Source organism: Arvicanthis niloticus, chromosome 1 (assembly GCF_011762505.2).
Source record: "Arvicanthis niloticus isolate mArvNil1 chromosome 1, mArvNil1.pat.X, whole genome shotgun sequence".
In the NCBI taxonomy this organism is placed as follows: domain Eukaryota; kingdom Metazoa; phylum Chordata; class Mammalia; order Rodentia; family Muridae; genus Arvicanthis; species Arvicanthis niloticus.
Window position 1 is genome coordinate 163,044,862 of NC_047658.1, and position 25,023 is coordinate 163,069,884.

A 25,023-nucleotide genomic window follows, 5' to 3' on the forward strand; every position below is an offset into this window, starting at 1 on the left:
GAAACTTATACAATGTATCGGTAACTGTACAGGCTTCTGAAGGCAGGCACAACAGCGTGTATGGTGGGTCTCTGCTTACTCAGTGCGGCCTGTGTTCTGTGACACACACACACATGGATCATGGAGCTAAACTTAACACCAGCCTAAAGCCTTCAAATCTATGCAAAATCTGTTCTTAACTCACTGCATTATGGGTGCTGGGCTGGCAGAAAATCAGGTTGCAACAATCCTATGGACACACGAAATGCTGGGCAGGTTAACATGAATTGTAGCCCAGATACACAGGACAGTGCAAGGAAGAGAATACCCCTTGCTGTCTGCCAGGACTTAGCTATGTGTACACTCTGTCATTTGTATTTGTTGATGTTAAAACTGATGCTACTACCTGACAACTGAAAAGAATGTCACCAATGTATACTTATCCATAGCCACATGACTTAAAATGTATAGATAATTCAACAGCCAAAATCTGGTCTTTCCATAGAAAAGTATATTATTCAAGTGTGGTGGCTTGCATCTGTCATCCAACATGGAGGGGACTGACAAGGAGGATGTCTATGAACTCAAGGAAGGCCTTGGCTCTGGAGTAAGACCTTCCCTCAAAAGCAAAGTGCTAAACAGATGGTTCAGAGCTAAGTGTGCTGAGCACTGTGGTTCAGTCCCCAGTGCCCATGCTGGGCAGCTCAACTACCTGGAGATCCAGTTCTAGAGAGATCTGATGCCTCTGGCCTCCAGCACATACTCACACAGATATACACAAGTAAAAACGTTTTAAAATGATAAAAATGAGCCAGGCATGGTGGTACACTCCTTTAATCCCAGCACTTGGGAGACAGAGGCAGGAGGAAGTCAGCCTGGGCTACAAAGCAAATTCTAGGACAGGCTGTTACAGAAAGAAACCCTGTCTCAAAAACAACAACCATAAAAATAAACAGAAACAAAATACCCCCAAACAGAAACAAAATGTGTGTGTTTGTGCAGAGAAAATATAGACCACACATTTTATAGGGTGAAATGTATGTGACTGAGCCTCGTATCTGCAAACTCTTCGAAACATGCCACTGGCATAGGAGACCAAACTCTCCACAGGCAGCCCTGGGGACTGGGGCTGTGGGCGATTATATGACAGGACACTTGCTTTCCACCTTACACCAATGCTGGCAGACTACTGTGCAAGCTCTAACCGAGCCTCTTTGTCAGTAGAGCTCTATCAGATGTAGCCATGTCTGTTTATTTACATGGTATCCACCCCGCTTTGGCCCTAATGCAGCAGGTTTGACAAGGAGAGACAGAGTGGGGTCTGAAGGCTGGAAGGGTTTTCTAATGTCCCATCTCAGAAAGCTGCCTAGCCTCTCTGGACTGTGAGATGCACTCATTCACTTTATAGTCTTGTTGTTTTAAGAGACATGGTCTCTCCCTGTGCAAGCCAGACTGGCCTCAGAATCACAACCTCTGCACTACCCTCCAGTCCTGGGATTAAAGCCCATGTTGATGTGACTTCAGATTCAGCAAGACTCCGATTAGTCAATGGCTCTGCCTGGGGCGACACTAAATACTCATTCCACCAGACTTTTTTCTAAAGCTTGAAAAAAAAAATGAGATTATAATTTAATTACAACATTTCTCCCTTACCTTTCCCTCTTCTAAATCCTCCCGTATAACCACCCCCACTTCAAATCTAATTGTTGTTATACATATATTTATGTGGACATGCCTATATCTATAGATAGATAGACAGATAGATAGATAGATAAACTTTTCTGTTCATATAAAGTTACTTCTATACATGTTTTTAAGGCTAGTCACTTGGCACTGGACAACCAATTGGTGTGTTCTTTCTTCTCCAGAGAAGACCATGTCTTCTTTCCAGATTTTCCTCAGTTGCCTATTGTTGTAAGGCTGACACCTCGTGGGCTTTTTCCTGTTCACTGCTATCATCTCTGGCCAGCTCATGTTTGGGCAGTCAATTTGGTGAGACTTTATGGGAATAGTTCCTGACATTAGCAGGAGACCCTCTCACAGCAAGCTTCTGGAGCCTCTACAAGACTTTAAGGACAACTGTTAGAAGCTGATTGGGTGGTGACTAGGGTGCTTGGACCATCACTGGGAATCTTCCAGGATACATATGAAGACTGAGATGCTTCAAGAAGGTGGGTGAGGAGAGATGATGAGAAAGAAAGGTTCATAAGTGAAAATGTTACAAAGTCAAAGGTTTGAGCAAAACTTGAACGCCCACGAGACTTTCCGCAGTGAGCTCCTCTCAACGCCCAGCATTGTGTGTCTGCATCATGGCTTAGATATCCTGGGAGACTATGGTGGGAGTTGTGTTTATTTGTACAGTAAGTAGACAGGTCATTAGAGCGGGCAGCTTGGGGAAGGAAGAGAGGAGAGAGCCCTGAAGTGTAATGTTCCGAGGTCAGCTCTGGCTCTGAGCCGCGTGCTGCTTCCTTAGTGGGGTTCGTTGGCGAATGAATCATTTGTTGTTCCTGGCTCTTGGTTCTTGGCTCTCTGGAGATTAGACTGCATTAAATCCACAAAATTCCCTGATCTGATACCTCTACAGGTCCTGAGCAGAAATTACCTTGGACTCAGAGACGGAGGTAAGGAAGCCATCATTCAGGCTGGAGCAAGGGTAGGTCTGGGAACAGACAAGCCACACTGTTTCAATTTCTGATAGCCCAGGTTGACATAAACTGAGACCCTACAAGATCTCAACTATCAAATGACTCTGGCTGGGGTGTCAGGAGTACACAGCTGAACTCAGAAACTGTTTCTAATGGCATCATAATCAGTTCAATCACATTTCACAAATGTATTTATTAATGAGTACATGCAAGCTAAAAAAAAAAAAAAATTCACTTCTGATTTTTTGTTTCTGTAGTCCTAAGACCTGTACATATGAGGAAGGTGCTCTCTCATGGAGCTACACTCTTAACTTTATACAACTTCTCAAATAGCATTTGAGTATCCTGCATGTCCTTCTGATTCTATGATTCTATGTCTTACTCAGAGATGGTGAAACGGCTACTTGGTTCATGTTTTGTTTTGGGTTTTTTTTTTTTTTTTTTTTTTTTTTTTTTTTTTTTTTTTTTTGAAGGAGGGAGAAGCTGGATTGGATAAGACATCAGGCTCATGTATAGATTCCTTCATGTAAGCCACAGTGAGCATTTGCTTTCTCTCTGGTCCTGTCTGAGGCTGGCGGGAGCCTTCTGAATTCCTAGACATCTGTGAACTGCCTGGCCTCACCATCCTGATGACCACATCCCCCACCCAGACACAAAGGAACCAGCTAGGTTAGTCCTGAACATGGGTGAAACTTGGTTAGCTGCCAAGGGAAGCACCTTGATACCAAGGACAGGCCTGACAAGGCAGTCACCTCTGCTCTATTCATATGCCGGAAGATCCTACTGTTAGACAAGGGACCTGTACCCCACTAGCCAGCCTGGGCTGCCAACTCCAGCCTGAGAGATCAGTAAGTGTACCTCTCCTGCTGAGGCCTCTGGGCAGGCCTGCAACAAAAAATGCCTGCCTCAACTCAACTTGAAGTCAGAGCTCTAAGCCAACTCAGAACATGAAATCCACAGGTTGGCAACAGGCTCTGCTCCTGTGTCCACCTGAGCAACACAACCCACCTGGCCACACAGATCACAAAGACTGATCCAGGAGACATAGGACATGAGAAGCCATGCAGAAGAATGCCAACATGGTGATGTTTTTAGGCCTCTTGTCTTTTCTACACAAAATTCCTACCTATGTCTCCTTGGTACAACCTTTACCTTAGCAGGAACATGCGGTGTTAGGAGTTAACGAAGGACTTGAGCACATTCAGGGGACTTAGTAGCTGTCGAACTTTTACTAACACATTGGTCATATGAGGAAAGTAAGAGGAAAGTGCCCATCACACCTGCAGGAGCTGACTGAATCCCAGCCCATGTGAAGAGATGGCGTGATGGGATTTACACCCTAACAATCTCAGCACTGGGGAAGCTGAGACAGGAGCTGGCTGGCTAGCCAGTCTAGCCCACTTAGTGGGTCCCAGGTCCCATGGGAGACTGTGCCTCAACAACCAGAAACAAAGTGGATGACTCCGGAGGGAATGACCCCAAGGTTAAACCCTGAAACAGACAGACAGACAGACAGAGATAGAGAGGGAGATGGGGGGGGGCAGGTCAAGTCATCTATGGAGTGCTGTTAGTATAAGAGGCTGCTTTATGACAGGCTGATTACACAGAGAAATGACATGGATCGTGTACTCTATGGACCCTCTGTGTTTACATTTAGAATACTATAAATAAATAGTGTTTATCCGTTCAAATGATAAATAAGAAAAAGGAGGAGACAGCATTTTTAGGTTCCATTTACTTGGTAAATGCATGGCAGACCTTTCAGTCCAGCATGGGCCCTGATGAGGGTGACTGAAAATCTATAGGATGTACACTTGGAAGATAGAAACTGTATCCAAACCCTGGCCCTGCTCAGCTTACTTATTTTGTTTTTATATTTGGAGTGTGTGTGTGTGTGTGTTGACAAAGTTTGTTCTCTTCTACACTGTGGGTCCCAGGGATGTCAGCAGGCTTGTGGCAGGTACCGATGGGTTGATGGCTTGGTGACAGCTGAACTGTCTTGCCAACCCTTGCTTATTTACTTATGGCCATAGAGTTGGTAAAAAAAAAAAAATAACTCTCACAAGACATACCTATAGAATGTCTTGCCGATAAGAGTAAATAAATGATTACAGCCATCATCATTCTTGATTACATGCCCCTGCCCTCAGGAACTTGGCAGAGAGGAAGACTGGTATGTGAATGATATCTGCAATAGGATCAAGTGACTGGCATAATGTCCAAAGTGAGCTTGCCACAAGAAGAAAAGCATCCAAGGATGCATGTCCCAGAAGGTCCATGAGGTGACAGGTAAGCACTTGACAGGACTGAGGTAATTCTCACCTCCTTCTCTCTCATCCATCCATCTATCCAGCCAAAGGCCCACGTATCCACCTAAGTGCTCACTCACCCACTTGCCAACCTCTACACTTTAGCTCCTGGTGTGAGGGTGGGTGGTACCAATACTTGATTACATGTTTCAGTAGGTAACAGTAAACTAACACAAACACTAAGAATTTCAGATAACGGGAGGAAAGGGTCCCAGGGAAAAATAAAATAAGGCCAAGGGAGAGAAGATGGCCTGGGGTCACGGTTGGGCTAGGTGCCCAGGGAGTATGCTCTGGAGACTAACGGTCAGGTGAAGGAGAAAGATGTTCATCTCTGGTGAGAGAATCTTCCATGCAGAATGGAAAGGCTGCAAAAAGACCCAAGACGGGAAAAGCACATGCTTGAGGGACAGACAAAAGCTAACGGGGCAGGAATAGACCCAAGGTTGCCTGTGAAAACCAAGATAAGGGATATTGATAGGCTTATACAATTCTGCAGTTCAGAGGCAAAACAAACCCAGTCAAGCAGGCTTTTCCCCTTATGTTTGAAAACTCTTTGCAAAACACAAAGGAAACCTGGATATCTCTACTCTGACCCCTTGGCGATTTAAACTTTGTTATGTAAGAGCCCGTGTCTTTCATTCCGTGCCAGACTAGATACATTTGGCATCTTTCACTAGCTGCCAAAACAAAGCAGAAGGCTATCTTAAGTTCTGTAGGGGATGTCCTGAGCTTAGCCAAACACATTTCTCTATCTTTTCAAGTATGTTTATTTGGACAAAGTATACGGACATAAACAGGGATGCAAGGAGGCAGCTCTGTATAAGTACAATTGGAGAAAATTCCTGGTTAGCAGAAAGAGAAGATGAAAGAGGTTTTGAGTATGAGCAAGCACTTCTACTTCAGCTGATCTGTGTGAGCACAAAATGGTCGCAATGCAAACCAGCAGCATGGAGAGACCACAATCATGTATTTGCCAAAATCTCTGCAGGTGTGGTAAAGGATAAAGAACCAGGGTGTGTGCTCCTGCACTGCGGCCCCTCACCTGGGGCTGCTCTGAGCCTCTCTGGCTTCAGGCAGAGACAGATTTGAAGGCCAAGAAATCAAAATCAATCTTCTAGCTTCCCTAATTTGAAACTAGTTTAATTTTGAAGTTGCTTTTTAAAAATCTATATTTTTTTAATTTCTCTGTGTCTCTCTCTGAGTGTGTGTGTGTTCATGAAGGCCAGAGAGAGCATTGGGTTCTTGGGAGCTGGAGTCATGGGTAGTTGTAACCACCTGATATGGGTGTAAGGAACTAAACCTGGGGCCTCCCGAAAAGCAGCGAATTCGGCCAACCCCTGAGCCATCGCTCCAGCCCCTAAGTCAACTCTAAAGCCCCAGACTCTGAGTCCTTGCAGCTGAGTGATTTAGTCACAGTCTCCTGCTAGCTTTGTCTTCTGTGTAGTGTGGTCACTTATGAATAAAGATGACAACAGTCACCTGTGTAACTTCTCAGAGATCTAGAGATCATTTTTGTCAACTTCTAATTCTTCCTCTTGCTTGTTTAGGTATCTGATGTGTGAACTTTTCTCTATGTGTATATCATGGTAATACCTGTCTTTTCTGTTAGTGCCTTTGGTGAAGAGTCCCAAGGACTGATTATGTATCTACAGATGACTAATACCCCCTTGCAACACACACACACACACACACACACACACACACTGTAACTTCCACCCACATCCTCAAACCAGGTTTTTGTTTCATCCTGGGAATCTTTGTGACAAAGCTCAGTGTCTCTGGTTGACAAAGCTGTAGTGACACAGGCCAGCTCTGTGAAGACTCACATTCTCAGGGCTTGAGCTCAGTCTGTGAACCTAAAATGATCTTCAATTTCTTTATCTCTCACTACAACCTTTATTCCCTACAGATCCTGGGAAAGTTGAGTTCAGGTCACCAGCACACCCATCTCAGTAGCCGCCTCAGAAGGCAGGAATCGTGTAGTGAGGCCCTGACCCTGTCTCACTCTTGAGACTCCACACCAAGCCATGTGTGAGCTAGGGGAGGGGTCTGCTCACTTCTAATAGCAAGCTTTCTCAGGCTGACAGCGTTCTAAGGGGATGGGGTGCGAGGACTTGCCTTTGCCTCAGGTCCTTTGGGGTTCATGTGCTCTCATCTTTCTGAAGCCAGAGGCAGCGTCAGCCTGTGGGGCTTTAAAAACCAGCAGAAATTCACTTTCTAGATCTCGTGAATAAGAACTTATAAGCTTTCTTCCCTTCCAAATTCGGTAGCACACAGACCCACTTCCTCTGCATTCTTCAAAGTGCCTGTCTGTCAACTCTTAACCGGAACACCTGCCCACAATGGCACAGATATATCTTCTTGAAAAAATACACAGCCCAGACCTGTAGACACAGCAAGCAGATGAGACTCGAGGCATGCTTTCGGCACTGAGAAGGTTAAAATAAAAGAGCTGGGAAGGCAGGGAAGGCCTGGGAAGGCCTGGGAAGCCACACCCACTGATCTTCCCCACCCCACCCTCATTGTACTTCTCTTCCTCTCACAGAACAAATTATAGAAACTAGACTTTTCTTCTCTTGTCCAAAGCCCGCTATAAAACCTTGAGATATTGCTCTGACCTACCCCACCTGTGTGGGAGCTGGCCATAAAGACATTCTCGGGGTAATTTCTTCAGAGGAGTCCTGCCCTACCCCAGGAGGAATGGGTGCTCAGAGCCAGAAGCTCCTAAACAGTCAGACCTTAACAGTTCTTCTGTCTACGCATATTAGGTCACGTGTTTGCTGTCCATTCCCCACCACAGCAAAGCGTAAAAATGGAGTTTCCCTAAGGTCTTTCGGTATTCATTTTAAAACAGTCTGTGTCATATAAAACTTTAGGTAAATATATTTGCTGTGGGTTTTGTTATGGGAGTGTTGGCTGTGACTCTTATAATAAGCAAGCAAGATTTCACTCCTGCATTTTCCTGCCCCATCACAGTCCTGAGCCTCCTGCAGGCCAAGCTCCAGATGGCCTTTCCAAGGGTCATCCACTGCTGAGTGCGACTGAGAGAGAATGACCTCAAACAGTCAAGCTCTCTGCACTGCAGACCTGAGATCTAAGGAGCGGCGAGAGAAGATGGGTTTTAGTAAGGAGGAAATGTTTCTAAGAGCACACGTGGAGAAACGCCATACTGGTGCACATGTCGCTGGTGCCTCCAGGTGGAGGTAAATCCAGTCAAAAGCAGAACACTGAAAACAGTGCCATGGCCATATCACTAAGGATGGATCCCAGCAAACCAAGTTCCCTCTCAGCTTTTCAATAGAACAGCAAATGCTTTCTTGACTGGTCAGCTGCTCCTGGAAATCACAGCCGCACCTTGCTCTTTGGAGAAACAGCATAAAAACCTGACAAACGCCACTTCTAAGAGACTCTATATAGCTAAGAGATTTACAGCTGCTTCTGTGGCTGCCCAGAAACAGTGAGATATAGTTAGGCAGTCATCGTTTCAGATGTATTTATCCTTTGGATGAAAGGCACAGTACCACGTGCTAAACGTAGAAGAAACACATGAATGGACAAAAGATTTCCAGCCACTGGTTTCCTTGTTACCTGTGAGGTAGAAAGAAGACTGAACAGTAGTTCCCTTAGTTCCCTGACCAAACAGTGAGGGTCCATTCCCCCCCCCCACCCCCCCTAGAGTTTCTGACCCCCTGAGATGGGGGTGGGGAATCTGGAGGATGTTGGGGGTTGAAAACCTTCATTTTCCAGAAGTAGAAAAACAACCAACCACCCACCCAAACCAGACAAACAAATGAAAGGCCCAGGTTTGCATAGACACACCCAACACCCACATATCAAAACACCTTTATCTGCAGAATAAATAGGCTGTGGGTGATCCCACAGTAGAATGGGTCACTGTGAGTTTCTTGTTCTTGTTAAATAGTAGTTCCAGGATGCACTCAAGACTGTATGCCTGACTATACAACCACAGCAGTGACAAAATACCAGATGGCCTTTACTGGGGGGGAGGGGGGGGGGAGGGAGGAAGGAGGAGGAGGAAGAATACACCACCTCCCCCCATCCTGACAGATGTGCTTGTGGATAAAGGCCAGACAAACCCAAATCAAAATGCCAGTATGGAGTTCAAGGCCAGCCTGGTCTACAGAGTGAGTTCCAGGACAGCCAGGGCTATACAAAGAAACACTGTCTCAGAAAACAAAACAAAACAAAAAACCCAAACAAACAAACAAAAAAACCCTAGTTTGGTTACTTTCCTGGGACTCTACAGAATTCCTTCAGGTGCCACCTCTCACCTCCCTTCCCCCACTGGAGGCTTCTGAGGTTGTGACTGGAAAGGGAGGTACTACTGTCACCAGACAAGTACAGGTGAAACCTGATGTTCAACATCCTTCAGAGGGCAGTCACCAGCCAAAAAAAAAAAAAAAAAAAAAAAAAGCCTCCATCCAAAATGTCAGCAGTGCAAAGGCTGACAACCCTGTTCTGAAGGGCTCTGCAGATTACAAAACCCAGATGGCTGTGCCTGCTCTGCCCTTTCAGATAAGCTACAGCCTCACTATGGAAGAAGCCCTCCGTGACCCTGGTGCAACCGTCCCTGTGGCTGTTAGGTGAACCGCTGACCCATGAAAACGCTTCAGCAACCCACTTAAAACATCTCCTCACAACATCCATTCACAGCTCCGCAAGAGGCCTGGCACCAACGCCTGCTTAAAAGTAATTCATGCCCATAAGCCTGGCAACGTCAGCGACTGGAAGCACCTGAGACCCAACCAGCCTTTTGATCCGTTACAGAATGGCAACAATTATATTTTAATTAGTTTTTTTTCTCATTTACCTGTCAGAACCTGTTTGAGTGATCTAAATAACTTCACATCCTCTTAACATTCCTCAGCAGCCACAGGGAGCCCGGCTCAGATTTCTTTCAAATCTCCAACCTCAGCTGCGGGGAGGGAGCTCTCATCTGGTTCCATCACAGTCTGGGTAACAACTTTCTCATCTGAAATCATCTTCAGAGCTTGTGTGACATACTTCAAAAGGTCCACACAAAATACAATTAACTTTCCAATATAGCTGCACAACAGCTGGGATCTTAGAAAAACTATTTTCATGATAAAGATCGGACTCATTCTCTCTGCTCATCCAAGGTGGTGAGCATGAGGGATCTTTCAAACTGTAGCTGAAATAAGTAAGAGTCTTGTCCAAGGGCTGGAGAGATAGCTCAGTGGTCAGAGCACTAGCTGCTCTTCTAAAGGACCAAGGTTCAGCTCTCAGTACCCGGTACTACATGGTAGCTCACACCAGTTCCAGGGTATCACTCCCACTCAGAAATACATACACACGAAACACCAGGGCGCATAAAGTAAAAATAAAATTAAAAACTACGAAGAAATGCGTACTATCCAAACATATTAATCTCAGTCATGAGGATCTTAAAGAAAAATATTCACACATTACAGTAATGAATTGAGTAAAAATCTATGTAATCTTCAATTCCAACGTCTCCCAACTGTGACTCTGAAGTCCTCTCTTCTTCTCAGAAGCAAATTCCTCCAAGCTCTGAAACCCAAAAGCATGCACACGTGCGTACACACACACACACACACTGAGAGAGGAGAGACAGAGACAGACAGACCAAGCCCAAAGCCTAACACACTTTTTTTTTTCAATCTTGGGAGTAATCACATCCAAGCACAACTGTTTTGTTTTTTTAAGTCACCACTCTCTGTGGCACCCTCTGTGGCACCCTGGCAGGATCTGCCTTATGTCTTTAGACCTCTGCCTATGAGAAATGGTCCACAGTTCAACTGTGACATCAGAAAGAGCAAGAATTTCAATACAATGCATTTCAGGGTAAAAGAAGAGGTCTGTGTTGCTACCATGTAACCAACCGACAACATGTAGAGGTTTTCGTGGCTCCCAGGCTCGCCCACCAGAGAGCCAACACATGCCTCCAAGGGAAGGGGTATCTTTGCGATACACACTTTACCTTGTGCCAGGGTTCCGGTGGGTCTGATTCTGTTCCTCAGCTCTCCTGGGCAGAACTCCTCTGTGCTGCCAGCTCAGAACACCTTGGAAATGCTAGACCTCAACCGGGTAGACTGAGGCATCCGGCTACCTGCCTGTCTGGCTTACACACCAGGCTTCACTAGGCTGCGACCACGCACATCTCTCCAGAGACTCACACAGGAAAGTAGAGCAGTTGTGGCAGGCTCCCTCCTCTCAACGCCTCCTTCTCCTTGCTTCACTGACTAAACACAGCAGCAGCCACAACGGGCCAGTCCATGTTCCAGAAAAGGAGGGGGGTTGACATTCTTTCTTTTGTTAAGTGCAGGTGAGGAAAGTACCATTTCGTCACAGCCGCTCACCGTTAACTACGTTGTAAATCTGAGGGTAATGGTACCGGGGCTTTTAAGTATCTTTTCGGGATTTGGGAAGAGGGAAAGGTATGTGGTGAGCACAGCTTGCAAACAGCTTTCTCGTCCACGTCGCTGCTTGCAAGATGTGTGTTGTGAAGTTCTGTGCAAAAGTAAAGCTAAGCTCAACCTCCTCCTCGCACAAGCGTCCCAAACCTTAGAACTCTGCTTAGAATTGTTCGATAGAAGTGCCATCTGAAGAGACTTCTTTGTCAGGCTGGCTCCATGTGGACGTAAAGTTTATGCTGTGTTTACAACTTTACACCGATTTATTTACTGTGTGCGTGGAATGATGTTGCAGCACAGAGGTGGAGGTCAGAGGATAGCTTGCAGGAGCCGGTTCTCTCCTTCCACCTTGTGGGTCCCTGGGATTGCTGACATCATCAGGCTTAGCAGCAAGCGCTTTTACCTGCTGAGTCATCTTGCCAGCCCTATACTGTGCTTTTATTTTGTGAGTTTGGGCACACTCGAGTGTGCCCGCATGTGTGTGTTGGGAGTGGTGGGAGAAATGCTGAATGCTTACCACGCTCTAGGCACTTTATACATATTATCTCATTTTTAATTAAAGCATTCTTCAGAAATCGCTGATGAACCTGTGACAGGAAGTGAGGTCACTGGCTCAGGTGAACAAACCCACTAACCAGAGCCAGACAAGTCAACCACATAGCTCCCTTTGAGGGACCCTCCTTGGAGGCAAGATTCTGGTCATTTTCAACAAGACTAAGATGATTTAGGGAAAATTCATAGTGATTACTGGCCATAATGACCAGCATATAACAGACCCTTTTCTATATGTACAGAATTTCTCCAAGCTGGCTGGCAACAGTCCCAACCATTGCTGAAGAAACGTAAAAGTTCTGGCAACATAGCTGAGCTTATGAAACGCAGAGAAAGCTGTTAGTTACACACTCTAATAATTACAGAGCTGGGTTTTCTGAGGAGTCAAACCCTCCATTACAGGGACAGATTCTCAGCGTGGCGTCTGTGGACATTGCTACCCCAGAACCACTCACAGCAGCACTGAATATAACCTGTGCACACACACACACACACACACACACACACACACACACACACATACACACCCTTCACGCCTCTACTTGAGCTCCCTAAGCAAACTCTGGGGTAAAGTCTGAGGATTCAGTTTGGATTCCAGCACCCATGTTGACAGCTCACAACTTGAAACTCCAACCCCAGACGCTAGCTTCATAGGCACCAGTAAACACATTTATGCATGTGCGCTTGCGTGCACACAAACACAAATAAAAAATAGAATGCAACACGGAATAACAGTTTTGTTGTGGTAATAACTTGAGAATGAACCATTACAATGTAAGTGCACATATGCTATTGTTGATGATGGGCATGAACCACACACTGCACACAAGACATCCAGGTGACTCTTGTACACTCTGTGTGTGTGTGTGTGTCAGAGATGACTCTTTTAGTAACTGTGTCCCCAGCACCTCTAGTGTGGGACATATTCAGGCAAATACTTGTTAGAAGAGTCAAGGAACCTGTCTTTGGAAGGAAAGCACAGAAACTCATCTGGGCCCCAATCACGTGGCTGCAAGCATTAGAGTTGGGCTCCCATCCCATCAATCCTCGACTTTTTCTACATGGCCTAAAAGGGCATTGTCTGTTTCTTGTCCAGATTTTACTTATGTAACCACTTCTGTGATCTTGGGTTAGGGAGAAAGAGGAATAGTTGTCTTCAGCATTTACTGAGAAAAATGCCAAGTTTGTGAGTCTCCTCATAAAAAAGATTTTAAAAAATCACTGCCAGGTAGAGTCTGGAGACTCGAGTAACAAACAAGGATGGGAGCCCTTGATGAGTTGCTACAAATTGTCTCTCCAACAGGCAGGTCCCTGTTCTCGACAGTGGACATGAAGGAGAACTTAAGTTGAAGGCAGAGCCTACTGTTGGCTTACAGGTGATTCTGCTAGACTCCTCCCAGGGACTTAGCAATAGATTAAGTCATCACCCACCACCGGATGCAGGTGGACCGGCAGCATATGAGAAAACCCGCTAGTCTTGCCCCTGCCCCTTCTCCCCATGTGTTCCCGGCCAGCCTTTCTTTCTCTCTTTCTGTCCTCTATCCCCCACTTTCTCTGCCTTCATGACTCTGCTCCTGTCCGTCTGCCTCTAACCCTTCTCCAGGCCCCCATTCCCCTCCTTCCCCCTAAATAGATCTCCCTGATACCGGGTCTGTCGTATGGCACAATTTCTCAGGGGGACACCTTGGCATGGGCCCCCCAGGCATCCCCGTGCAATACGGCATTATATTTCCTAATACCTACAAAACATGAAGGAATAAGTTCAGGAACTGGGCTGTGGTGATGGCTCATAATTTCATAAAGGCATCAAAGACCACCGAACCGTTCTTGACATGGGTGAATTTTATAGCCCGCAAGTAGAATGAATATTTACTGTTGGGTAGTTGCCTAAACCTTGCTCCAAGGAGACTCAGTGCTAAAGCCAAGGTTGCAAAGGAGTCAAGAGATCTCTTCAATGTAGTCTTAGTTAGGGTTTTACCACTAGGAACAGACACTGTGACCAAGGCAACTCTTATAAAGGACAACATTTAAATGGGGCTGGCTTACAGGTCAGAGGTTCAGTCCATTAACATCATGGCAGCATCCAGGCAGGCATGGTGCAGGAGGAGCTGAGAGTTTATCATCTTCATCTGAAGGCTGCTAGGAGAATACTAACTTCCAGGCAGCTAGGATGAGGGGTTTAAAGCCCACTCCCACAGTGACACACCTACTCCAACAAAGCCACACCCACTCAAACAAGGCCACACCTACTCCAGTAAGGCTACACCTCTTAACAGTGCCACTCCTGGGGCCAAGCATATTCAAATCACCCTCAATAATCTCATAGTCAGCATGAATATGGGTGGAAGCCTGCAAGGATGATGGGCCCAACCTTGTGGAGGACAGCCCTGTAGAGCAAGAAGCCTGCAGGAGCTGACCTTAAACAGTCTCTGTGGAAGCAGTGAGAGAAACACTAGTGAGCAGGAAGGCAGCCAAAGAGCCATTTATTTTATATGCAAGGAGTGGGCACCTCGTAGGGTGCTGAGAAAATTGGGGGCAGGTGATCTTTCATGGTTTTGGTTGAAGGCCACGGAGACATTTATAATGTGAAAAGGAACCATTTGTTATCATGTTGCTAGTTGCTAGCCACTAGTGAAGACTAACAGAAAAAACCCTGTGGAACCATGGGAGACTCTCAGTTCAGGGGATATCTACCAGTAAGCTACGTAAGTGGCTTTCATTTCAAAGCATCATCACGCTGGTTAACCACACTTAAAAATGTTACTTATTTTATATGTATGTGTATGTGCTGACGTGTTCATGTGCACCATGTGCCTGGAGGAACCCAAGACCTGTGTGCTGGTTTTTAAAAACTGGAGCAACAAGCAGTTGTCAGTGAGCCACCCACGTGAGTGCTGGGAATAGAACCTGGGTCCTCTGGAAGAGCAGGTAATTCTCTTTTGTTGTTGTTTTGTTTTTTTTGAGACAGGGATTTTCTGTGTAGCCATGGCTGTCTACAGACCAGGCTGGCCTTGAACACACAGAGTGCTGCGATCAAAGGTGTGTACAGCCAGTATTCTTGACTGCTCAGCCATTACTGGTACATTTTAAATTATCATGTATTTACCTCAGAGAGTAAATAGAGCAGGGTGGGAGAAGAAGCTGGCCTCCTTCTAGCTCCAGGGCTTGTTAAAGCCATTGGCCTTTACAGAATCTGTTCCTTCCTTTTTAAGTACAAGAAATGGAAACAATCTATCAACAAATAAACAACAAAAACCCTCCTTGAGGCCCAGGATGCCAGATCCTGTCTCAGGCAGCTCACCTGCTCTGATTTATGCCTATCAGAAGTAACTCTTATCATCCCCGTTTAACTCCTGAGGGTTGATCAGCTCCAAGTGCAGCCAGCGGGACCAACACTGCTGTTGGTCACACACCACTTTCCTCTTCTTCCTGCCTCACCAGTGATCGACAGACACCAAGTCCCCAGAGTCCACATTCTGCTTCTGTTTCTGAGATTCATACAGCCTCCCCCTGATTACAGAGCTTAAGGGCAGTTTGCAAGCCTGCTCTAAAGTCTTTAGGGGGAGGGATCTCTGTGCCAGTTCATTCCCACTGGGCTTGATGGGCTATGGCCCTAAGCCTTCTTCTCCTCCTGGCTAGCTGGCAACCCATGACCAGGCCCATCTGCTGGAACAGGCATAATGACCTCCAGGAGGCAGGAAGCCATAGGGTCCAGGAAGCAGCACAATCGGGTGTAAAACAAACGGAGAGGGGCCTGCTAGTGCAGGAGAGGAGGCCAGTGGGGTGTGTTCGTGGAGTCAGGGAGCCTTCCTGGTGAGCTTCAGATGGGGCAATTTTCACAAAGTTACACACTTGTGCAAAGAACTGAAGTGGACAAATATACAAGGCCAAGGAGGAGCTGAAGCTCTGAAGCATGGGAGGGGTTGCTGCAGTCAGAATGTGTTGGGAGCCGACTTTAATCAGAAAGCGGCTAGAAAGCAGCTATCAACTTTGCAGCCATCTGGAGCCATATACCCTGATGAGAGACTTGTTTTTCAATAGCCTACAACAGCTGAAGCACACTCTGATAAATATCTTGTTTATCCCACATAGCTTGTTTTGCTATTTAGTGACCCCAGCTGCATGGTGCACGTGGTAAAATGTCTTCACCTGTGTTCTCTTGCTTGTGCTTATAAATACCCAGGATTTCCTTGTAAGGGTGTGGGTTAGTAGTAGTAGGTGTGGTGGTGGTGGTCAGTAGGAGGTGTGAATATAGTCTGTGGGAGACAGTAAAGGAGATTTGACTACAGACCCTCTGGCTTGTCTCTATTCTTCGAGTCTCTTCCTCTTCTTCCCCCCACTCTCTCTCTTGCTAAACCCTGACCTGTGGAACAGAGCAGGTCGGGTCATAACAAGAATGCCCAGCTGGGTCCTCTGGAAGAGCATCCAGGGCTCTTAACTGGAGCCATCTCTCCAGTCTCTCCTCCGTCCCCATTTTGAGGAGCCCTGGCTCCTAGGACCCTTTATGTACACCAGGCTGGCCTTGAACTCAGAGAGCTGGCTACTTCTCTGTCCAAGATTCAACATATGCATCAACATGCTGGCATGGAACTATTTGTAAGTAACAGTTCTTAAGTTTAAAACCTGATTGATTCAGATAAGAAAATAACACATTGTTTCTACAACAATGTGGCTTAAAGCAAACGGCAAAATAAAACCGTATGTTTAAAAGTCAAGGAAAGGTAAGCAAAATCTCCAGTTGACTTAACTCTCTGAAGTTAAAAAAGTCACCATCAAAAACAAAACATCTTTTCAACTCAAGATAAATATGAACTCTTTGCAAACTGTCATTTCCGGATAAGGAAGGGCCTCCATTTGTTCTGACAGGAAATGGGGTGAGTTTTCCATAAATATCAAATCTTTACTGCTGTGAAGAGTCTTTGGTTCCTCTGGCAACACATTTCTACCAGAATAAATGCCAGAGAGAAATCCAGTGGCTTGGGATGGGGTGGAGACAGGGTTGGGGTGGGAATAAGGGTAGGGGTGGGGGAAGGGGTGGGGTAGAAGTAGAGATGGGGGTGGGGGCAAGGGTCAGGCACATCTTCCTCAAGCCATTTCATGTTACTCCAAGTGGGACAGTTCCTACTGTTAAGAATGGGAAAGGTAAAGTTATTCTTTGCCAACAGAGTTTCACAGCTAACAGAGACCTTGGGTCGAATTTAAAAATTAAGGTCACTTTCCATTCAAGACTTTACATTGATCTAATCCTGACCCTCTAGGATCAAGGGCCCGGTTGCAAGTTGTGGCAACCAGTGACCCCAGGAAGTGACCAAAATTTTACTTCCGAAGTGACAAAGAACCCCGTGAAGATGACAGAAAGTTCAAGCCTGTCTGGGCTACAAGCAAAGATCATGACAGTGACCCGCCTCTTCGTTTCCTGCCTCTCTGCTCTCAGACCTATCCAGGTAAACTGTGAAAGGACCGCAGAGAGGAGAGAGGTAGAACACAGGCAGCTATGACAGCTTCTGATCATGCCGGTGTATGTGTGGGGTGTGTGCATGTGTGTTTGTGTGTATATGTATGTATATGCATGTGTGGTATGTGTGTAAGTCTAGGTGTGTGTTTCATTTTGTCTTTAAAACTGCAGGGTCATTTATAGACACAGGATAACAGGATCCCAACTATCACCCTAGTCTCTGCAAAGGGAGCAGGTGTGTTTGTTTATGCACATGCATGTGTATGCATTTAGGTTGAGATGCAAATTAGGTGTTATAAAATTCACATTATTAAAGTACAGACATCAGCGTTTTGTAATATATGGGCAAAATTGTGTAACTGACACCATTGTCTAATTCTGGGATACTTTCATTCTCCCTGATCCAAAACACCCATCACCATCCACCCCATCTCCTCCTCCCAGTACCTGGAAACCATTAATTTACTTTCATCTCCTAATCTGTATACACTTTCCTAATCTATATAGTTTATGCAAACAGAATCATATGACCCAGGATCTTTTGTGACTTGCTTCTTCCCTTTCATTTTGAGTGTTTTCAAGTGTCATCCATGATGTAACATGAATCAGTATTTTACCCTTTTACATGGCCAGGTAATATTCTACCATTTGCTTAACTCGTCTATAGTGAAACCATTTCAAGCTGGATATGGTAGTATAATGGCCTCCTATAGTCCCACCTATTCCTGTAGCTGAGCCCAGAGTTCAAATCCATCTTGTGCAACATAGCAAGACCCCATCTCCAAAACAGAACAAAAATTGGAAGCCATTTCTCCAGCTCTAACCACCCATCGATAGTTTGGAGTGAGGAACTGTGACAAGTGTCTCTAGTTCCATCTTGCCTCACAAGACCTTCTAGAATATCTGTGGATCTGGGAAGAATCCCAGGCCGGAGCTCTGTGAGGAGGCCGAGCCCCCACTATGGAGACGAATTATTCCTCTTCAGTGGTCTCTGAAGGCCATGCCAGGTGTTCTGGTGGCCGACTGCTGATTAACCCTGACGTCTGACTCTGCAGAAAAGCAACAGACCAGAGGCCAGGACTCCAGCAGCCTTACACACCGGTGAAAATAATAACGCAATAAAGGATCAACCATCTGTCTCCAGCACAGGTGTAACAGGACTAATGAGACGGGCTTTTCCATCCGCAGCCTTAAATTCAGGTCCCTCCGCAAGCTACACTTCTCGGCCAGTTCTCTGACTGTGGATGGCTGTGTGGGAGTGTGTGAGGGCTCCCCCGTGTCCCTCTTCTGAGAATCGAGAGACCTGTTTTCTAATTTCAGTCTGTTGCTAATTAGCTCCAGATCCCCCAGCACTCGGTAGCTTCTTCTCTAATGGAGGTCAGTGGTGAAGGCCTGGACCACTTTACGGGGCCCGCTATGTGAATTAAACAGTTCTGAGATAATTTTGCAAACGTTAAGAAATGCTCCACAAAGTCGGGACACTGTGGTGGCTCACTGTCCCCTGGGGACAGCACAGCTTACCAACTCAACAGAGGGACTTGATCCTTTTCCCTTCCCTGATTCTCAAAAATATTTAAACCCATTAAAAAGTTAAAAAAGAAGAAGGAGGAGGAGGAGGAGGAGCAGAAGGAGAAGGAGGAGAAGGAAGAGGAGGAGAAGGAGGAGGAGGAGGAGAAGGAAGAGGAGGAGAAGGAGGAGGAGAAGGAGGAGGAAGAGGAGAAGGAGAAGCAGCAGCAGCAGCAGCAGCAGCCGCAGCAGCAGCAGCAGCAGCAGCCGCAGCAGCAGCAGCCGCCCAAATTGGTGTGAAGACAGAACAGACTAGGCAGGATGCCTTTTGCTCCAGTGAGGGCTGTCTCTCTGGCTCTGCCTGAGATGATATACACAGAACCAGGAAGGAAGGTTGTTTTCTGCAAATCATGTCTTTGAAGGTGACAACCAGACCTGTTCAGTAAATGCTATGTGATAACTTCTGTTTCTCGGAAGCTGACTGGCTAGTCCAAACCAAGACCAAACCTGCCTAAAATCTCTGCACAAAAAAGGATGGGACAGTGCCTTTACTTTCTGATGTGATGGAGTGTGTGTCTGTCCTTCAAGCCCCACACTTTGTGAAAAAGCAGGGTTTTAATCAGTTAAAAGGCCAGACAGAACAACACTACTGGTTTCTAATCCCTTGGTGTATCCAGAGAAAGGATTTGATCGAATCTCATTGTGATCCCATTTCACAAGCCAGGAGTTGAGCAGAAGGGGTTTGAAAGCAAAACACAAATCCCATCCAACTTACCCGGGCAAGATGAGACAGGGTCTGGAGGGTTACATGGGCGGTGGACGGGCAAGATGAGACAGGGTCTGGAGGGTTACATGGGCGGTGGACGGGCAAGATGAGACAGGGTCTGGAGGGTTACATGGGCGGTGGAGGGGTGAGGCTCTAAGGGGTCTCATAAGGACCAGGTTCTTCAGTAGCTGTGACAGAGAGTAGCACTCTGTCCCCAGAGGCACCCCAAGAAAACAGGCATCACCACATACTCTGGAAAGACCAGATTCAGCCTGCAGGTGTTGGCTGGTGGGAGGAGAACCAGGAAAGCCTGCAAGTGACCTGAGCAAGAACAGAGAGACTTGTTTCCCACCCCTGTGGTGAGAACCGGGACACAGCTCCTGCCTACTTCCTTCTAGAAAGGACAGAAGAATGTCCCCACTCCACTGCCCAGGAGGGTAGCAGCCCGCAGGTGCCTCCTTAGGGAAGGCACCTAGGCAGAGGGGACAATGGCTGGGGCCACTTGTTTTAAATGAGAGAGTGAGCCATGCCCCAGAGGCTTCCTAGGGTGGTGGGGTGAGGGAGCCCAGGATTGAGGGAGGAGACTCCTGACAACCCCCTTCCCTCTGCTCTTCAGACTTTGTTTACAGTTCACTTGCTGTCCTCACAAAATGATTTACAGTTGCTTCCTCACACAGATGGCTTTCAGCATCTGGGAAAAGGGTCTTGGGGGCATCTACCAAAGATGAGGGTGATTTGTAGCAAAGGGAAGTCCCAGGCCCACTAGCACCCATGACTGACCTGAGTCACCTTGCAGCTTCCAGAGCCAGGGTGGGGAGAGGGAAAGGGTTGGGGAGAAGAAACAGGAGGGGCTGATTCCAAGGACAGTTCAAGAAGGCACTGGAGGTAGGAGGTGACCAGCAAAGCCTAATACGTCACTCTAATTTGCTCCCAGCCCTTTGAATTAAGAAGCAGGCTGGTTCTAACAATCTTCAGAATGTCCTTTGGATTTATAGGTCAATTAGTAAATACTTTAAGAAAACAGTTACATTTTATTCATTTATTTTTTTCTGTTGGAAGGGCATGCATGTGTGAGCACCCCAGTATGCATGCAACGGTATGCATGCAATGTGCAAGTCTCTCCTTCCACTGTGTGGGTCCCATGAATCTCAGACCATCGAGCTTAGCATCAGGCACCTTTACCCAAGGAACCCAGCAAACATTTTTAAGGACACACCATTTACAACAAGATGGTCCCCAAAGACAACATCACTGTTGCAAAGATAACAGGAAGTATGTGACAATAAAGAGAAGGGTGACACAGGTGTATGTGCCATGTACCTGGGCGGGACAGACCAGTCAGAACGAACCTTGGGCTCTGATCCCTGAGATGCAGAGCCTTGGAGAGCTCACATGCTGGGAAGGACACTGGGAGACTAGCACCTGGGCCTTGGGTTTATTCACGTATTTTGAATGATTCCATTAATGAAAGGAGAGATGGGCTAAGGGTGTTGATAGGCTTGTCCTAGGTCACCCAGTGGGTGACTTCCAGAGCCAAGAGATCCTTGTCACTTTTCTCTCTAAACTACTTGGTCTCTGCTTATCCCCCTTCCATCAGGCTGAAGAAATGTGTGAGCACTACAACTCTGGGGGTGGGGTGGGGTGGGGCTGAAGCTCAGTTGGCACATGTATAACATGTATAACCCCAGCCCTACATACACCAGGCATGCTGATCCACTTCTGCAACCCCAGATTCAGGAGATGGAAGTGGGAGCAATAACAATTCAAGGTCATCACATAGCAAGTTCAAGGTTAGCCTGGGATATGTGTGACCTGTCTCAAAACAATGTTAAAGAACACGAAAGAGAAATGGTGGAAGTGAGGGCAGGATGTTGTTCTGAAAGCTACATGCAGACTTTGTGTCTGTGAGAGAAAGTCATCCCCAAGGGGGCTGGGGTTCTCCAGGAAATGTTAGAGAAACAAGAGACATGGCTGTACCTGGACAGGATGTTTGGGGCCCTTCACTTTTTAAAGCACCCTTGGGTGCATGGTAGCACCTTTAGGAGAACCACATGTAGTGGCCTCAGCTCCGCTTCAATGTTTATAGTCTTTCCACATTAGGTAGTCTCGGGGTTCTAGAATGGGATGAGCAAAAGATGCCTCTCCACAGCAAGTCTTTGCATCTGTAAATGCTCACTTATTTGGAACCGGTATTCAGAGATGTAATTAAGGCAAGGGTCTTGAAGAGACTATTTGAATGATGGGCATGGTCTTACATAAAAAGATTAAGTGCCCTTTTAGGAGAAGATTGGAAGGGTAGCTGGCAGAGGAGGTGGGCACCTGGAGTGATACATGCTGGGAAGAAGGAGATAAGGAAGGACCATTCCGCCAGCATTTAAGTGAACAATGGCCCTGATGAAACATTGTTATAAATGTCTAGGTTCTAAAAATGAGATAATAAATGGTTTTAAGCCATCACTGTTGCAGCCCATGCAGACAATAAGAGCACTGATATATGGATACAATGAATTTAAAACAAAAAGACAAGGCTTATATTGAAGACAATGCTACACTTAGAATGGCTGGTTCATCAACAGGGCCAGGGAATGAAGCTTGCGGGTAGATGGGCTGTGGAGACTGATCCTGCTTTCTCCTGGTGACCAAGCCCAGCTGACTCACTAGCAGTCACATGTCTTGTGCTAGCCCCTGCAGGACATTTTTCTGGGTCACACACCCATCTGAGGAGGACGCAGCCTGCTGGGCGGACCTCTAATCTAAGCTGAAAGTGCAAACCACTCCCGGGCTGACTGATGTTGGAGGCTTTGTATGGGTTGTTTCCAAGCCCTAGACTCTTCAAGCTGTCCCTGTCACCTGAGGCCAATTTGGGACAAGACCCTTGCAACCTTTATGACTCAGCCTGAGAGAAAAAACATGAGGGACCAGCAGGTCTTCAACATGGGATGTACTAGCTTACAACTATCATTTATAGATTCCTCCCTGCAGCTTTTGAAGCAAATGTAAACATGCACGCAAAACACACAGCCCTTTTAGGAACACATTTCCACGTGTAGACTAAAACAATGGTTGAATCTGTTGATTCGAACACATGACCTTAAACTTGAGTACCAAGTTCCACGTCTTCCTACCTTTTTTTTCCTTACAGTACCCTCACACCGTTCTTGGTTTTTAAATTTTAGATTCAAAGCAAAACTCATATAGTCTAAAATGCAGCATCTTAAAACCAACAACCTAGAGGCACCTAGTGAACCATCAAGGCCACATAACTACCTCTCTAATCTAATCCTGAAGGCTTGCCTAATGGAAGCTGTCACTATCACTTTCACTCCAGCCCTTGGCAAACAGCAGTCTGCTTTCTGTTTCTAATCATTAGGCCTTTGGTGATGGGCTCCATGGCTGGGTGATTTGATCAGGACACTCCTTCACCTGTTACCTTTCACTTATGGGTCATCTGTGGTACAGCAGGTGTCACTGCTTCCTGACATGTACTGGGGCATGACTCAGCGGCTTCCTCCTCCCTCTGCTGTCAACAGTGGGTGGGGAATATGTGTGCACAGGTGTTTGAATACTCCCATTTATTCTTTTCACAGCACCCTGACTCCGTCCTATGACTGCAGCCACAGAGCCTAAATACTCCTCACGGCTCTTGACAAAGCTCAGACTTCTGAGTGAGACCCTGGAGGGGTCCTCCCCCACTTCTCCAGCACGGTGCCCCCACAACATGCTCATTTTCTGTTCTTGTGTGTCCTGTGTTCTTGCCATGTGATTCTCTTTATTAGAGCTTTCTCCTCAGCCTACTGGGCAGATATACTTGACAAGAGGCTCTTCTTTATTCCCTCAGGACAGTTAGTCCATTGTGATCCCTTGACCTTCCATGGGAAGAACTTGTAGTGGAACTTGGGGAGATTATTCTTAACCTTTGTTGTGATATCCCCCAGAGTGGACAGAAACACCACAAGGACTCCCAGGATAGACAGACTGTGTCTTTAAAACATACTCTACTGGCTGTATGGAACCAGCACCGGAGGGACCCACATGATGGGCTGGTAGGTCAGCAGGCTGCTGGGCTTCCTGGCTCTGCACATTATCTCTGCCCTACAGACAGAAAGATGTGTGTGTAGCAACTGTTTCTTTCCCCTCCAGCTTGATGATCCCCAAAAGGTCTGTGAGAAACAGGGTTTTCTCTGAACTTTGATCCCAGAATTCCTTGCTGCAGCTTCTCTCATCCAAGAGGAGCTAGCTAGGCCCAGAGGCAGGTGCTGGGAGAGGAGGTGCTGAGGAGACTGGGACAAAGCGCTGGCTGGAAGCAGTCACACCTGAATTTGACAGGCTTCCTTCAGCTCTGTCACAGGGTTCTCTGAGTCACACCGGATGTGGCTTTCTAAGGGCAGAGAAGTCAAAGTCTTTACCTTGCACCCTCCCTTCCTCTCTCAGCTCAGACCCTGAGCTTCTGAGGCCAACACAGACAAACACACATGTGCAAACACAGATGTAAACAGAGGGTCTGATGCCATATTCTTCTAAGAAAAAAAAAGTATGTTTAATTCCCAGCGAGGGAGGCCTATTCTTTTCTTCATCATTTCAAGTTCCCCTTGGCATTTGGAAGAAAGGTAAGCACAACACATGAATCCTCTCAGACCTGCAGCTACTCTCCTTCCTCCTCAGGAGGAGACACGAGGGATGAGCTGGCGAATGGTGGAGGTCTAAGGTGAGCCCCTCTGTACTTACCTCCAGGACTTTTCCTGTGATAAACTGGTGACAGGCTTCACACTTCACCCCAAAGAGCCCCTGGTAGTCTTTCTCACAGTATGGGAAGTCATCCCTGAAAGACAAAGCTGCATTCAGGAAGATACCAAAGCCATATTTCTGATGCCCTTCCCACAGAACAAGAGTAGAATTCATCTTTACACAGACCCAGCAACCTGACCAGACAAAACCACAGGCCAGAGAGAGTAGTGGTAGTTCTCTAGGCCAGACAGAGGGAAAAAAAAAAAAAAAAACCCAACCACCAAATGGTTACTGTGCCGACTTCCTTGGTTGTCGCAGAATTAAGGAGCAGAGACCACAGTATTCTTCTCCTGGCAACCCAAATAACCCTCAGATGAGCCAGACTGAGAAGTTCGGGGTATCTTACTTCCCTTCCCACACCATCTTCTCAGAATCAGAGGTCCACCAGAGCCTCCCCACAGCCTCAAACATCACCTCCTCAGCTCAGGACCCCTGGCTCTGAGGGTTTAGAACATGGTTCCGCTCAGTAGCCAGCATTCACCTCACAGTGTGGTGAAGCTGCCGTTTCCTGAGTGTCTGCTCTGCTTATTACCGGCAGTCAGTGTCACTTGAACACCAGACAGACACGTATGTTGTCCTTTGGGCTGTTCATCACTGTCACCTGTGGAGA

The 25,023-nt window shown here is 46.6% G+C and overlaps 1 protein-coding gene and 1 long non-coding RNA gene across 8 annotated transcripts in view; one reads left to right on the forward strand and one right to left on the reverse strand.

Moving 5' to 3' along the window:
• Window positions 1-25,023, reverse strand: part of Ablim1 (actin binding LIM protein 1) — a 202,373-nt gene that overhangs the window by 69,015 nt on the left and 108,335 nt on the right. For all 7 annotated transcript variants that reach the window (XM_034499328.2, XM_034499324.2, XM_076925713.1 and 4 more), the window contains exon 6: window positions 24,354-24,447. In XM_034499328.2, the coding sequence (XP_034355219.1) occupies window positions 24,354-24,447 (94 nt within the window). The remainder of the gene's footprint in view (window positions 1-24,353; window positions 24,448-25,023) is intronic.
• Window positions 16,981-20,655, forward strand: LOC143439363 (uncharacterized). The gene is made up of 2 exons (XR_013107633.1): window positions 16,981-17,345; window positions 18,412-20,655. It is a non-coding gene; the product is annotated as an uncharacterized LOC143439363 (long non-coding RNA).